The sequence below is a fragment of the Onychostruthus taczanowskii genome, unplaced genomic scaffold, assembly GCF_017590055.1.
Source record: "Onychostruthus taczanowskii isolate IOZ18803 unplaced genomic scaffold, ASM1759005v1 scaffold20, whole genome shotgun sequence".
Lineage (NCBI taxonomy): Eukaryota > Metazoa > Chordata > Aves > Passeriformes > Passeridae > Onychostruthus > Onychostruthus taczanowskii.
Window position 1 is genome coordinate 10,625,358 of NW_024499240.1, and position 14,887 is coordinate 10,640,244.

At 38.4% G+C, this 14,887-nt stretch overlaps 1 protein-coding gene across 1 annotated transcript in view; it reads right to left on the minus strand.

The window, feature by feature from the left end:
- The window catches only part of BMPR2 (bone morphogenetic protein receptor type 2), a 105,777-nt gene that overhangs the window by 37,701 nt on the left and 53,189 nt on the right, over window positions 1-14,887 (minus strand). Inside the window, exon 3 of the mRNA XM_041403182.1 lies at window positions 14,234-14,413. Coding sequence (XP_041259116.1) covers window positions 14,234-14,413 — 180 coding nt within the window. The remainder of the gene's footprint in view (window positions 1-14,233; window positions 14,414-14,887) is intronic.

The following is a 14,887-nucleotide window of genomic DNA, read 5'->3' on the forward strand; positions in this document are numbered from 1 at the left end:
TATTTTCCATGTAAGAAAAACATTCTTAAATGAATCCCTGAACTGGTCACAGCCCTGAGTATTTGTTTCAGCTGTTTTAATGATGCTGTACAATTAAACTGTAAGTCTGAAACGGGTACCTTCAAAAGACACTTATTTACACAGATCCTGTAGAAATTGGAATGGAAAAAGGAGCCTTTTAAAAAATGAACATAAAGAAGTCTTCTGTCAATCTAATTTACTCAAATCCTAACCCTACCATGAAATCCTATTAAATGAAAGGCAAAAACCTCAAGTCCCATTAAGCAAGTAAAAATCTTTCTTTGCAAAACAAAAGAGCCAAAATTAAACTTCAGGCAGACTCCTTTCTGACAGGTGTTCCCGCTTTAACACATCACAAAATATATACAGTCACAGGCAAGGTTTTCAAATGCTTCCCAACTGGTCACCATCAAAGCATTTCTACACTTCATTGAAGACACTTTTAACACATCCTTGTTTGGTTTCTCGAAATTTAAGACACCCTCAATCACTAGTCTAGATATAGGAATATACAACTCTATAAGCCTTCACTTTCCTCAAAGTGAAAATATATAACCAGGACAAAAATGAGGATTTATGACTGCAAATCAACTTCATGCTTTCAGCCTTAACTATGGCTTTGTAGTTGGGGGTTTTTTCCCTTTTTTTCCGTGCTTATTCCTTCTAACAAATCACAGGTAATCACACAGAGGTAGCCATGCCTCTGAGAAGATAATGTCTTATTATTGTTTTAGACAAGAGTTCTGGTTCCCAATTAATCCTTTAAAAAAGGAAATCCAAGTGTTCCGTGAGTTCCATGGTGCTTACACAACACACTTTCTATTTTTCTTTCTAAACTGCCATTTCCTGAAAGGTTTCAACACCTGGAAAGGTCTGTCAGGAGCCCAGTTCACTGCAAAAATACATGAAGCTGTCAAGTACTTGGCCACATTTCCACCAAACAATCCAAACATAGTTCCATTACAGGTGGAAGCTCATGGCATTTGCAAGAACATATCTGCTTCTCAGAAAAACCTGCACCCACCCGGTAACTGTTTCATTCCATAACCATCTAGAAAGAATGGAAAAGCCTGCCTTCCAATCTAATTTCAAGGGCTCAATCATAATATGGGCCGGCATTGTGCCAATAGCACTTTTGGGAATAAGACATAACCCATTACAATGATTACAAAGACAGTGCAAGAAATTCATGTCGTGCTTCTGGCATCAGATGTGCTAGGCTACTCATCAGGTTTGGCTTAAGCACTATAAATGCCTAAAAAGTGGTAATTTCAATTCTTATACGGGTAGAAAAAACTAGAAAATGCTCTAAATTTACATGCTTATGTGCACCTAGCAACTCACATGTAAGTGTGCAGGCATAAAATGAACATGTCCTTGACGAACATTTAGGTGACACATGATCTTAGCTAATCAAATACTTAGGGCTGTGTCCCCTTATACAACAGGAAACTTCTGTTCCACTGTGACCACACAGCCAGAGTCTTCTTAAATGTAGGACTGTGCCCACCTCCACTCCCTGCTCTGAGTAGTCTACTACAGACTATAATATTACACACCAGCTCAGTGTAGGATCCAGCTCAGCAGAGTTGGGAGAACCTGCTCAGACCGCTATCTTTAGTATGTTATTTCACTTGGTCTATTCTGGAATATCTAGTGAAATCAAGGATTCAAAATGTATGAGTTTCCCCTCCATTAGCAATATTTAATTGTCTTCATCACAGGTATCTAACATTTCAAGACTATTATGAAAATTTTCCTCCCACCAAAGAGCTTACTGGCTTTCAGTTTTAATTGAAATAATAAAAACAAAACCACACCCAACAAACAAAAAGAAGCCCCCTCTCCAAAAACTTCAAACCAACTAACCTTCCTGAAAATAACATTTAAGTGTAGAAGAAAAAGGAAAAGTAATGTTAGCACACCTGAGCTATACACTGAAAGCTCCAATTAGTTTCAAACCTTTTCCTTGATGCACTCCCTCCCACTGCTCTTACTCACTAACTATTCTCTTCGTGCCAGACAGAAGTCTCCTATTGAACCCTCCAAAGCTGGCCAGGGACAGCCTACACCTGCCTGGGCTCTGTCTCCCTGTGCCAGCCCGAGCAGGGCTGTCCCCTCCAGGGGACAGCTCCCCAGAGTGCCTGGCACAGCGCTCAGAGGTGGGTAATGCTCCTGGGCTGCAGTCTGTACTCATTTCACCCACACACAGCTGCAGTTTGCCCCAGAGGTGCTGCCAATGGCTCTGCCGCTGGGAGTGTCGCACACAGGGGTGAGCAGGGCTCTGCTCACCCAAACCCACGGCGGGGGCACAGCCCAGCCCCACCTGCAGCTAACAGGGGCAGGATGGGTCTGCCGACCGTGCTGATACAGGCACACAAACTCCAGTAACTCTTCACACTCACTGAAAAAACTTCTCAAAAAAGCAGTTAACATATTTTCTAAACATTCATCTGTCACTGATTTCTCTGGCTTTCCATGCCTTAATTTGCAGTAAGTTTTCTCCAAGTTCTCTCTGGTTTCCCATAGTGCTGTGAAACATCAGTGTCTGGACCTGCATCCAAAGGAAGAACACTGCTCAGTGCAATTCTTTGTGGCTCAGCATCATCCATTTTGCCTTAGTCACTGCAATTATATCCTCAGAGAACAGAAATGAAGAAAAACAGAACCCCAGTTCGAATATAACCAATTTGTATTTGCTGCAGTTTGAATGTCTACCTGTCAGGAGTTCATGTTGGTGTGAATGTGGGTGTTTTCTCCATGCTTGGGGGTTATTTTGTCTGGTTTTTCTACTGGGGAGCAGGAGGTGGATTTGGGTTTTGCTTCTTTTTGAAGTTTTTACATGTGTATTATATTGGTTTTAGCTTTCTTAAAGAGAAAACCGCCCAGGTCAAAGGAATACACACATAAAAACTGTGCTTTTTTATTACACTAGTACTAATTTATTGGGGTTTAAAGCTCTATTTCTACAAGCATCACTACTTTTAGAGCAGGTTAATGCTTTAATAGGAGAAACAGAGCTACAATCAAGCAGAAATTATCACAGTGGCTCCATACAGTTGGTTCAGCTGTTTAGAGCATGTATCAGCAGTGTATTCCTTCAGACAGACACATCAGCTTGTGAACAAATTGACAGACAGGGCACTGAACGACAACTCAAAGATAAAAAGAAATAAAAGAAAAAGAAATATTTTTATTTGGCAAAGGGGGAAAAATCACTTTCACTGCTACAGCTCCAACACTTGTATTTCCTGTTCTAGCATTATGAAAGTGAGAAGTGTTTTCACACGGGATGCAAGGATACCTTACACCCTTGCTCCAACTATATATAGCTTTAAGTCAATACGAATGTCTGAAACAAGGAGTTTTTTGCCAGTCTCAGAAAATGCTTACAGGCCTGCAAGCAGATTCTAAATAAGCCTCATGCCACCAGGTTGAAGGAAGGCAAAAACCCAGGCCAAAGTCAAAAGCTGTCTAATATCATTCACAGATATTCCAGAAGCTTTTAGGAAATAATAATGCCAAGAAACATATATGCAGTAGCTTGTAGGCTCAACCTTTCAAATAAATGCATAAAACTGTAGTGATTAAACATTTGAGTCCACCTCACTGGAATCTCAAAGGAATTTAAAAGAACTGGACCGCAAACTCCTATCTCACTGCAATTTGATATTAATATCTTAGAAAAGGAAGTCCTCCATCACATCTCTCAGAAAATTATAAATCTTTCTACTTCAGAATAAGAGGAAAAAGCTAAAGCACAAAAAAAACACCCCAAAAAAATGAAGGTAAAGGAAAATCTTCACACTTCCCTCTTGTACATTCCTTGCCCTTAAATATTGAATTCCTAACTCCCTCCCCAGACACATCTATACAGCAAATGTTTTTCCATTAATTGATTCTACATGGAAGTATACTACACAAACTGAAACAGGGTGAAACTCAATAAGTTTTATTTTAAGGTTAATTAATATATTGATTTCTTTCAAATTAAGAAATGTGCTACAGAACAAAATATCTTAGTATCCCAAAAATAAAACACCGATAAACAAACCAGGAATTCTGAGAAAGAAATATATGGACTGTCTAAATAAATTTGATGTTTGGTTTTTTGAAAGATCAATACCTATTCTGATATTGAAAACATGGAAGCTAAAATACAACCAAAAAAAAATCTGCAGACCTCTAACAGCTGACATGAAAAATGAGATCTCTTACTACAAAATTCAGTACTAATAAGAATTGCAACAAGGGAAAAAAGGTCTCTGTCACACACAAAAATAGACACAACACTTGGTGTTCCAACTCTAATGCTTATGTATTAGTGTCCATAGCAACAACTCACCGTTCATTTTGTATATTAAATACAAACCAGCAAAAATAATAGTGAATGGTATACATCAACAACAGCTAATTCAATATATAAGAAAAGAAGGAACATTCCCAAACCTATCACAGAAAGAAAGCAAAACTACAGCATGACTAAGAAAAGTAACACCACAAAATACCAAGATAAAATAAAAAGGCACAAAGAAATACTGAGTATGGATATACAAAAGTAGTTATGGATTGAGGAACTCTATTCTTTATAACTTCATTTAGGTCTCCTTATAATTTTTCAGGAACTCACCACACCCTAGTCTGACCTATTAGCGACAGTAAGCTTTCTTTATTATACAACCAACACAAATGTAAACAGACTTGGGTATCAACTTGAATCCCTGTTTACGTACAATTACAGCCACAGGACTCTTCACCAAGATTTTAGTGAATATACTGCCATCTTCCATTTGGACAGCAGCAATAGGAGTTATTCCATCTTGGAAATTACAGCTTTGAAAAGCCTGCAATTGGTGTATAATCAGGGGTAACATGACCAGGAGCTCACTGATGAAATGCTTCCTGGGTTGTACTGCTCACCTGGATGCTCTATGAACTCTGTTTTTCAAGCACGTGTGTTCTGTTAGCCAGAAAGCAACAGATCACCTCAGGCAACTTCAAAACAACCCTGGCATTTCTTCAGAAATAATGGAAATATCTATAGCCAGGATTGACATATGTCAGGAGCTAGATGCCCAGTTATGAAACTTCACATTCAGAATTCCAGTCAGTCACACATTCACAATCCAAACCTTGAGGCACTTAGCTGATTTGCCATTCACTCTTTTAATAAGAAGGACATGAGCCTTTCCTTGTAAGGAAAACTAATTTAAACACTGATCCCCAATATCCATCCACATGCAAAGATTTTGTCTGATATGAGGAAAGGATGAAGGGAAAGAGACAATCCATAGCTTCTATCAAGAAGAGCTCCTAACCTTTCTTATACTCCTGAGAGAAGATGGTCCACCAGCAGAGTTGTGAAAGAAGTCAAATCACACAAAGAAGAGTCTCTTAGTGCATGTATACAAAGATAAGCACAGTCTCAAGTTCAGGCTCTGGCTGCAGCACCTGCAAGCCAGACCCAGCCCAGCACAGGGCTGCCTGCAGCCTCTGCTCCCTGGTTTGGGGGCAATGCTGCCATCTCCACCCACAGCCTGCTCTGCACCAGCCCCTGCTCTACACGAGCCACCTGGCAGCTAACCTACATAACTCCAGATCTTTTCTATAAAAGTAATTCAAGTGTCCTTAGAAACAACATCACACTGTTAAAAACCAAATGCTTTATTTACCTAGAGCTCCTAGGATTATGCCAGACTCAAAGGCATTTTACCTCCAGACAGCACCCTCTCTGAAGATACACTGAATGCTATATCATAAGGAAAGAAGCCAGAAATCGATGTTAAGTAATGTATTGGATTTTCTGGACCCCATTATTTTTCAGATTAAGAAAAAAAATATCAAAAACAGCTCAATAAGGAAACGTGATTAATGACCAGCTTTGAAGGGCCAACATATTTTAAGTGTCTGTCTGAACTTTCAGTCTCCTCTGAGGTATTGTGCTGAGCTATAGCTGCGACTCAGGTAAGACTGAAAGGCAGCTGGGCTAACATGTTATTTTAAGAGCAAGTCAAATGCTAAGAACCTAAAGCTTTCTTTATAAATTGTATCCATTTCAAAACCATGTCAGAGAATCAGATTTTTGTCAGCAAAATAGCACATAGGACAGAAACAAGTGAGGCTTACTGAAAATGTCTAATTAAGGAGCAAGAAAAAGACATGAAAGGCTTTCCATGATCTAAACACTGTTCTGCACAGATGAGCCTAATAGCACTGAACAGCAAATAACCCAATATTTACAAGTGATCTTCTGTTTTGCACTTAACAGCTCCAGTGCCAAGTCTGCCTCTTACTATGCCAGTAGTCTGAGGACAAAGACTATTACTGTGCTGGGCATAGGGTAGGAATTTATTAGTAGTAGCTGGCAACACCTAGCAGTGCTTTATAACCAAACTTCACAGAGCTCTTGTGCCTTTTAATCTTAACTCCATTCACTGCAAAATCGTTCAAGAAAACCAGAGCAGAGCCATGCTAAAAATCCCGAGGAATGCTCTGTGCGTAAGATGGCAGGACAAAGGGGGTTATGAGAAACAGTGTTCACAGCAAGCCCAGCAGCTCCAGGCTGCCCAGGGAGATACAGCTGCAGTAGTTTGAAGCTAATGCCCTGTGTCAGGAGCTGGAGCCGCCGAGCAGCCTGCGCACAGCCACTTCTGCCATTCCAGCTCAGCGCAAGGAGCCTTGAGCATGACAAGGCAGGGAAAGCAGGAGATCAACACAGCCAACGTGAAAATAAACATTTGAAAAAGCACAGGGACACAGACAAGCAGAACATCCACAAAACATAAACAGTGTTTCCATTTTGTTTGGCAATGACTTCAATGTACACTATCTTGGCTAATTCAGTGAGTATACTTTGTTGAGCAGAGTTACCTAAACAAAATTCACAAGTCTTTAAAGGAGAAATGCTTCCACAGAGGTGTAGTCTTAACTCCCACTGAAATATTAAAATTTACAACACCCAGCTTTAAAATATTTGAGGAATAGTTACTGAAGCCTATCGCCTTTGGAAAGCCTGTCGATCTATGTCACCCAAAAGTACACTGATACATCAATCTTCCTAGCAGAGAGCTCCTACCTATTTCTCAAATTATTTGTGTTAAGTAGCAGTGTAGGATTTGTTTAGAATAATGATGATATGGCATGTATTACACTGAGTATTGCAGCATGTGAATAAAGACATAAAAAGTATAGCACCCTTGTATGCTCTCCACTTTGCCTTGAGATGAGGCAAAACAATTTCTTATCTGCTACCTTCATTATTTACAGTCCAGCCTTCCACTAGTGCATTCTGAAAGAGTATCATTCTTAGGAGCCTTATCTACTTTTACCTTGTGTCTGTAAGGCATTTACAATAAAGCCCCAACACACACTGTCACAAAAGCTATCAGCTAATGATGACACTGAATGTATTATACAAGAACATAAAAGTCTGACAGTACACAGCATTCCCACTAAATGGAAACGGTATCTTTATTATATTTGTATTACCCAAAGATATTTGCACATCTTTAAACTCTTAGAAGTGCATAAAACATAAGCAAGTAACTTCCAGCTGAGATGCAAATTAGTGCCTGAGGAACTGCACATGATACAAGACTGAGAATCACTTATTTACAGATATTGGTTAACTTAAAATGCACATTTTCACTATTACTGAAGATGGCAAAACCAGTCATTACATCACAAAAAATTTGCGTTTCCTTTCTTAATTTTAGATCTTAAATGTGAATAAAATATTTGCTGTGGAGTAGTAGAAACAAGCAGGCTACTCCAAGGATGACAAAGATGCAGATCAGACAATTGTATCAAACGAATAATCTAGAAGTTATGCTCACACGTACTTGAGGAATTGAAATCTCTAAGGACTCAAGAAAAATATGTTTAGCCCTCTGAGACAAAGCACAAATACAGCTCTAGCACTTCACAAACACACTATATGGCAATGTCAAGATACAGAAAAAATCCCACCTTGCATCCAAAAAAAGCCCTTTTTAGATTCCAGCATATTTTTAAGAGAACTTTGCTGAAGATCCTTGCTCTTGGGCCTCCAGGTCACAACACACTACTAATTCCTGCAGTTACCTTTCCCATCAAGTGTGCTTCTACAGGAGTCTGACAAAGCAGTAAGGAACATACTTGTAAAAGGAAAAAAAAAATACGTGTTTGGGTTTTGGGTTATTGGTGTTTTTGTAAAAATAATATTTGAAATGTTTCTGCTTTATCAAACAAACGTTTGCTCTTTTAACATGGTTTTCAGCATTTTGTGGGTTTGGTGCATAGCAGAAATTTAAAAACATTTCCAAAACATTTCAATGTCAGTGCAAGTAAAACACTTCAATTTCATCTTCCTGATTAAATGTTTGAAAGAGAAAAAATTTACACATAGAGTTTTCTGCCTAAGTATGTTTTGCCTTCACAGCTAACATTTCATATGCAAGACTCCAATTTCACATCAAAGCTTTGCTTTTAAATTCAGTAAAGATTCAAATTTAATCTCAGGAGACTATGATGTCTTAGAAGTTAGAACAGTTAAGTGCTGCTACCAACAATCTTTAAGAGATTCTGCTTTTGATAGATTCAGTTTTAATGGGAAACTGAAGTTACTCGACAAGCTTTACCAGTTATCTCGAGAGACTTGCAAAACACTGCACTGGTTCTACAGAAGTAAAGGCTTTCACTTGAATTTCTAAATAACCTTTTATAGCAATTGCTTTAATACTGAGCTTCCTGCAAAAACTTCCACTTCTACTCTTTCTCCCCTACCCTAATCCACAACACCATCACTTTTCCCTCAGTTGCAATGACACAAGATACAGCCTTAATTAGCCCAGGTTTCTGAAATCTTATCACTAAGCATTTGTAGCAATGTGTACCCAGTGTCACAGCCCCCTCCACAGTTAATTAACTTCCTGTAACCAAATAAACAGCAAAAAACACCCCACCAAGCACTAAATTTTAGACAGGCAGGCAACTGAAGGTTCAGGAAAACACACATTTGTTAACAGCTGGCTAAAAACCCAAATATTTCATAATGAAGCTAGTATATTAAGAAATTGTTTTTTAAAAGCCCGACATTTCATTTTCCCCCTCTATCAGCTGCTCCACACACAATCTCTTAAGAGAGACACATAGTAAGAAATCTCCATGCACATTCACCTCTATCTCCTTCAGCACTTCAGCAACTTCATTTTCTACAGCACCCTAAAGCAACTTCCTCAGAGGCACAGTACCATCCTCTTGCATCAAATGCTTAAGTGTCTCAAAGTAAATTTCTTTTTTTAGGAGATATGAAGGCCCTTAATTACTGTGTTAGTATTTCCTCCCCTGCCTTATAACATAGTGAATGTGCCTCATCTCCTCACTGAAGGAAGAGGTGCCTGACTGACTGCCAATCATTTCAAGGGTACAAGTTTTAATCCTGGTGTAGATCACTCCCACCTTCATCTTTTAAACCTGAGATGTGCCACCTTGCAAAGGTTTGTCATTTCCTCTTTACATCTAAATCACCTGAAAACAAAAAGAATAATGGACATGAAGGAGAAAGCTTATTTACAGAGTGGCTTTTTAGATGAGGCAGATCAGAAAATAAAGACCTGCTTAAACATCAGCTACAACTTAGCTGATCAGGTCCTGCAACCCAGCTGAAGTAAATGCATTTGAATTATAAATTAATATCAGATGCTATTCTCCAGAAAAAGCAGTTCAAGACAACTGAGAGTGAGCAGGGTTACAACTTTCCAAAATTAGCCTGACATGATCTAATTCAGCTTCAGTGGGAGTTAGATTGGGCCATGTGCCCACAGCTACATGAGTCTAACTGCTGCCTCTCAAAAACAATAGTTAAATGAAAACTGTCTCATTACTACCATAATTAACCTGGCCCAGCCACATACATTAGTAATTACTTCTTTTTTTTAATGGTAGCTTTTGTCAAAGTTTCCACACAAGTCCATGAGCACTTCAAGACAGACTTTTACATACCTATTTCATATACATAGCAAGAAGGCTGGCAAAGAGAGGCAAGAATGTCATACTGGAAAGATAAGCCTGTAATCAGTGTTTCAGAGTGAAGAGTAACTTCCTTGACTGTGTGAGGTGGTCTCTTTCTATTCACAACTCAGTGCTCTTATTTAACAGAGATTTCCTAAATCCTCTAAAATTGCAGCCACTATTTGCTGTTATGAGATGAAAACCCTATATAATATTCAACCACATGTACCAGTAACTGCTCAACTGCTGCTGCCAGGGATTTTTTCCACATATCACACAAATACATCACCTGTCATACAAAAATACATTCTTAACACTCAGTTGCTGCTACATTCATTTATTTGCGGCACCCGGAAGCAGCCTTGAGGGAAAACAATAATTAAAAATTGCTCTTTCATCTTGATGTTATTTTAATGTGAATGTTTCATTACAGCAATATATCTATGACCAACAAGAGAGCTACTTAATTTCTATTTAACTGGCTATTATGAATGATTGAGGAATTAATAAATTTCTCTTCAAAACAGTCTGAGAATTTAGGAAGCATTCAGCAGTCATAACAGGCAGATATTTAGCATAATATTTAGTGAAACTAAATATTTGACAAGGCCAACAAAGTAAACACATCTCAAAACACTGACCCAGGAAGCCACAGTTGGCCCCTTTTAGATAGGGTTAAGGGATATATGAGTATATTGGCTGAAAATACAAGATGGAAGAAAAGTGAATCTAATCCATGAGAAATTTATCATAGAACAAGATACATCCTTCCCTTTCCTTGCAAAAGTGCAAGTTAAAGATAGAGGATGAGTGTTTTTTTTTTTTTTTCTGAATGTCTGCATTTGAGTAGTTCCAAACTCCACAGGCAAATCTTGAAATCAGAAACAGACACCATTCTCCAACCACTACTTCTCCTGGCATCAGGAAACAGCTATCTTAATCTCTGCCTTTTTAATACCTCCAGACTGTGGGTTCTAGGCTATCACCCATCCTACAGTATTTGCAAAATTCTAGCTGGAGGGATTAGCAACAGCTATTCAAATCTACCTGGATTATCTTTTAAGATAGAAGAGATGAATATTATGACTACTCATATGTATGATTGCTTTAAATTACCAGCTGCACATTAGGAGGCAGTAAGGATTAAATTTCAGCCTTCAAGAACCTGTTTGTCCTCAATCTTATTTCATTTTTATTAAAATTTTGTTACTGGACAGGTTGGATTACATGTATTTATACCCTAATTAAACATAAATTAAAAAAAAAAGCAAGCTGTTCTGTTCTACACAGATACAGTTACAAAATAAATGTTTTGACATCCTAAAAACAACATTGACATTATCTTAAATGTTACACTTAATTTTTCTAATTGCTATATGTTACAACAATGATAATTCGATACATCTAACATGTATCTTAATTTTGTCTTCTTGAATCATTTATAGTCTAGCTGTATCTTTCAACACACCACTGTTAAGTATGATAGAAAAATGGCAACCAAAAGACTGTATAAAGTAATTGTTTTATTCCATTATTCTTCTGGGTGGACTTAGCTCAAGGGGCTAGCAGTCTTCGGCTGTTTCCACAAATCCTTCATATAGCAGCAAGGAATCATCTTTAAAAGAACAATTGCAATTTTCCTTAAAAATTAAACTTCAAATTGATTAGGGTCATCAGCAAGGTCTTCAGGTTCCATTAGTTTTTAAACTACAGCTGAATTTCTGCCTGTCATTCCAGGAACTTTTTATTTTGTATGGTTTTACTGGAAATGAGAAAAAAACATTTACAAATACTTAGTTAATTGTTGCCTGAATTCATCAGGCTTCACATAATTGTACACCAGTCATCTCCACTTCAAAATTTCCAGGATCATAAGTACAGTTCTAGGAGGTCTCATGCCTTACTTTGGACCATTCAAAAACTTTATCTATCAAAAATACAGATGAAAAATAATGCTCTTACAGTTCACAGGCTATACTGAAATAACCTGCTGCAGAAGATTTCCCATGTGACTGTGACCTGTTCAATTTAATCATATAAAAGGTATGGAAACACAGATTGCCACAGCCTGTGCAGCTAACCTTGCTCATGTCCTTACAGCATTCTGTCAACTATAACAGAAAGGCTGGAAGAGTGTCCAAGGAAAGGTATCCAGTAACTAATACAAAGCTTCCCAACAATTCTATAAAATCTCAACCTTGCTATAGCAAGAATTCTGTACTTAACATGCCAAAATATAATCTTACAGCACCAAAATGGGTTCTGGAAGGAGCTGAGAGACCATGAACACTCCACCACTTGGAATGTGGGTCAGTAACATTGCAGGGGTCTGTGCCTGCAGCCTCTCTGCTTTTTCACCCCTGCAGCTTTCTCAAGTATCCTGTACCTCCAGAGTGCTGCATGTGAACAGCCAGGAGCAGCCCCATCTCTGTCAGACACAGCAATGGTAGAGCTTCACAAATAAAACACCAGAGTGGCAAACGAGGCCATCCTTGCTGCTGGAGTGGTCCATCTCCATCTCTTAACCCAGCCAAAGCAGACAGACAACTGTGCTCTGAAGCAACCTACTTTGCTCGTGCTTATGCCTAAAGCCAAATTTGCCTATTATGAAAATGGAAGGTGACACAATAACACAAAACAGTTTGAGTCAGTAGAAATGTACACTGCAGCACTCAATTACAGCTGGGTGAATTAAGGACTGTGTTACAGATTTAATCCATCTCCCCTCCACTTTGCAAGTCAAGATAGATCTTTCGGTATCAAAAATTTCATTTACAATTATTTTAAGATCTTATCGCTCAACAACTGAATTAATTCAGCTTGCAATTTTTATCCTTTGAGAAGAATAAGCACAAGTCATTTCGTAAGAATCTGGCCTTCCTGTTTTGGGGGGACAGAAAGGGACAAGGAATTACCTTTACAGCTGTTTTTCCTCCTGTCTGATTTCCCTGCACAACACTAACTCCAGGTACATTTGGGGAGCCCAGTCTGATGACTCTTACCAAAGTCAAGCAGTCTGTTCTGCACTACACAGTGCAGTGATTCCAAATGGTGATTGTTTACTGCTCTACAAACAGTACTGTCAACCAAAAGGCAGCATGTTTTACCAACTTTCTTTACCCGTTCATACTGTACACATTTTCCAAGTTAAAGACCACTGGTTTTTAGCATGCCAAACCAAACCCTCATTTTGATCCAACTTCCTTACAAATACCAGACCCTACAGCCATTTTTGAAAGCACCAGTGATAAGTATCAGCATTTTCACACTGAAGTTAATTCAAATACTATCATTCCTAAACACAAACTATTAATTTTGCATTTTACAGCTGTAAATGCTATCCAATTGTACACCTTCATTTCACAAAATACTTTCCACTGATAAAGAACTCTTGACATACAGAACAGTTGTGCCTCCATTTACATACCTAACTTTATTCAACTTCCCTCTCACAATTCTTATTTAGAAAAGGCTATCCAAATGTTTAGACTAGGCCACTAACTCAGCTTCTTTACATGTTCTTAACTTTTTGAACACAGCACAACAGTGTACCTGCTAATTATGATCTTGCTTCTGTCATACCAGGTTAAAGGGTCTGATCCCTTAATTTGGATGTGTATGTTAGGCTGATTTGATAATAAATAACTGAAAAGAAAATTATATTGCTCAAACTAGTAATACTAGCAGTGTTCTTTGAACATTATGTCAAAATTAGCCCTTACCAGAGATATGCAAAAGAAAGAAATCAGATTTCAGAGATTGTTGGAGAGAACTTCTGATACAAGATCAGTTCTACCACTCAAAACTACCCATGATTTATGACTGAACAGACAGGCCAAACTTTCCAAAGGGACCGTAGTGTTAATGAAACCACTGGCCTCTTCTCAACAGAAGTCATGAATCTTCTGAATACCTCCACAGGCTTATGATGTTGAGCATCCAAATATCAAACCACACAAGATTAGAGACCATTTTGAAAAATATAACTTGTATTCAGCAGGTGCCAACACAACCAATCCTCTTCTAAGCATTTATCTTGTTCTTTGTGGAGCAATGTGGAATATGAGTGTGACAAACTTCCTAAGGGAAAGCTCTGCTCTGTCTGCCATCTCTGTGACACAGAAAGGTCACAGGCTTCACATTTAACAGTAGCACAAAAAAAAGGCTCTTTCCCTAAAATCTTTATACCATGAAAAGACAGAAACACAAACATCTGACTTACTGTAAGGTGTTGTATCAGTAGGGTCAGGAGGTGGGAAGTTTTCTGTGAAGTTGACATTACACAAGTCCGTACTACAGCAGCAGAAGCGGTATGTTCCATTCTGAATCAAGGAAGGGGTGGTTGTAACTATACACTCTTCAAAGTGACACTCCTGTGGGTCTCCTATATGAGACCAGCAACCTGCAAAAAGAAGCAAATTACTTTTTTTTTTTTTTTCCAAGTAAGCAGAAAATTAACTCAACTGACTGGATAAACACACCTACAGAAATCCATACATTACTTGATTAAACATTACAGAGTGGGCTGAAAACAGTTATCATAATTTGCTTATCTGACTTTACTACCACCTTTTAAACAAAAACCTGAAGAATTTCTTTTAGAACTCCCCATAACCAAGGAGAAGAAAATGTGGACAGGGATGAAGGCCAATGTCCAGCTGTTGCCTTACTATGATAAAACCTGAAATTCTGAGCCTTCTAAGCAGAAATATGCTATTCCTCATCTCTCTGATACCACAGACCACATCACCATTTTCTGGTCTACAGACTAAATGAATTGTGACCTAATCCCTTCCTTAGGCCACAAAACTGCATCTACAGCTTGGTACTTCTTGCATAATTTTCAAAATTCTGCCCTTCCTCATTGTCAGCATCA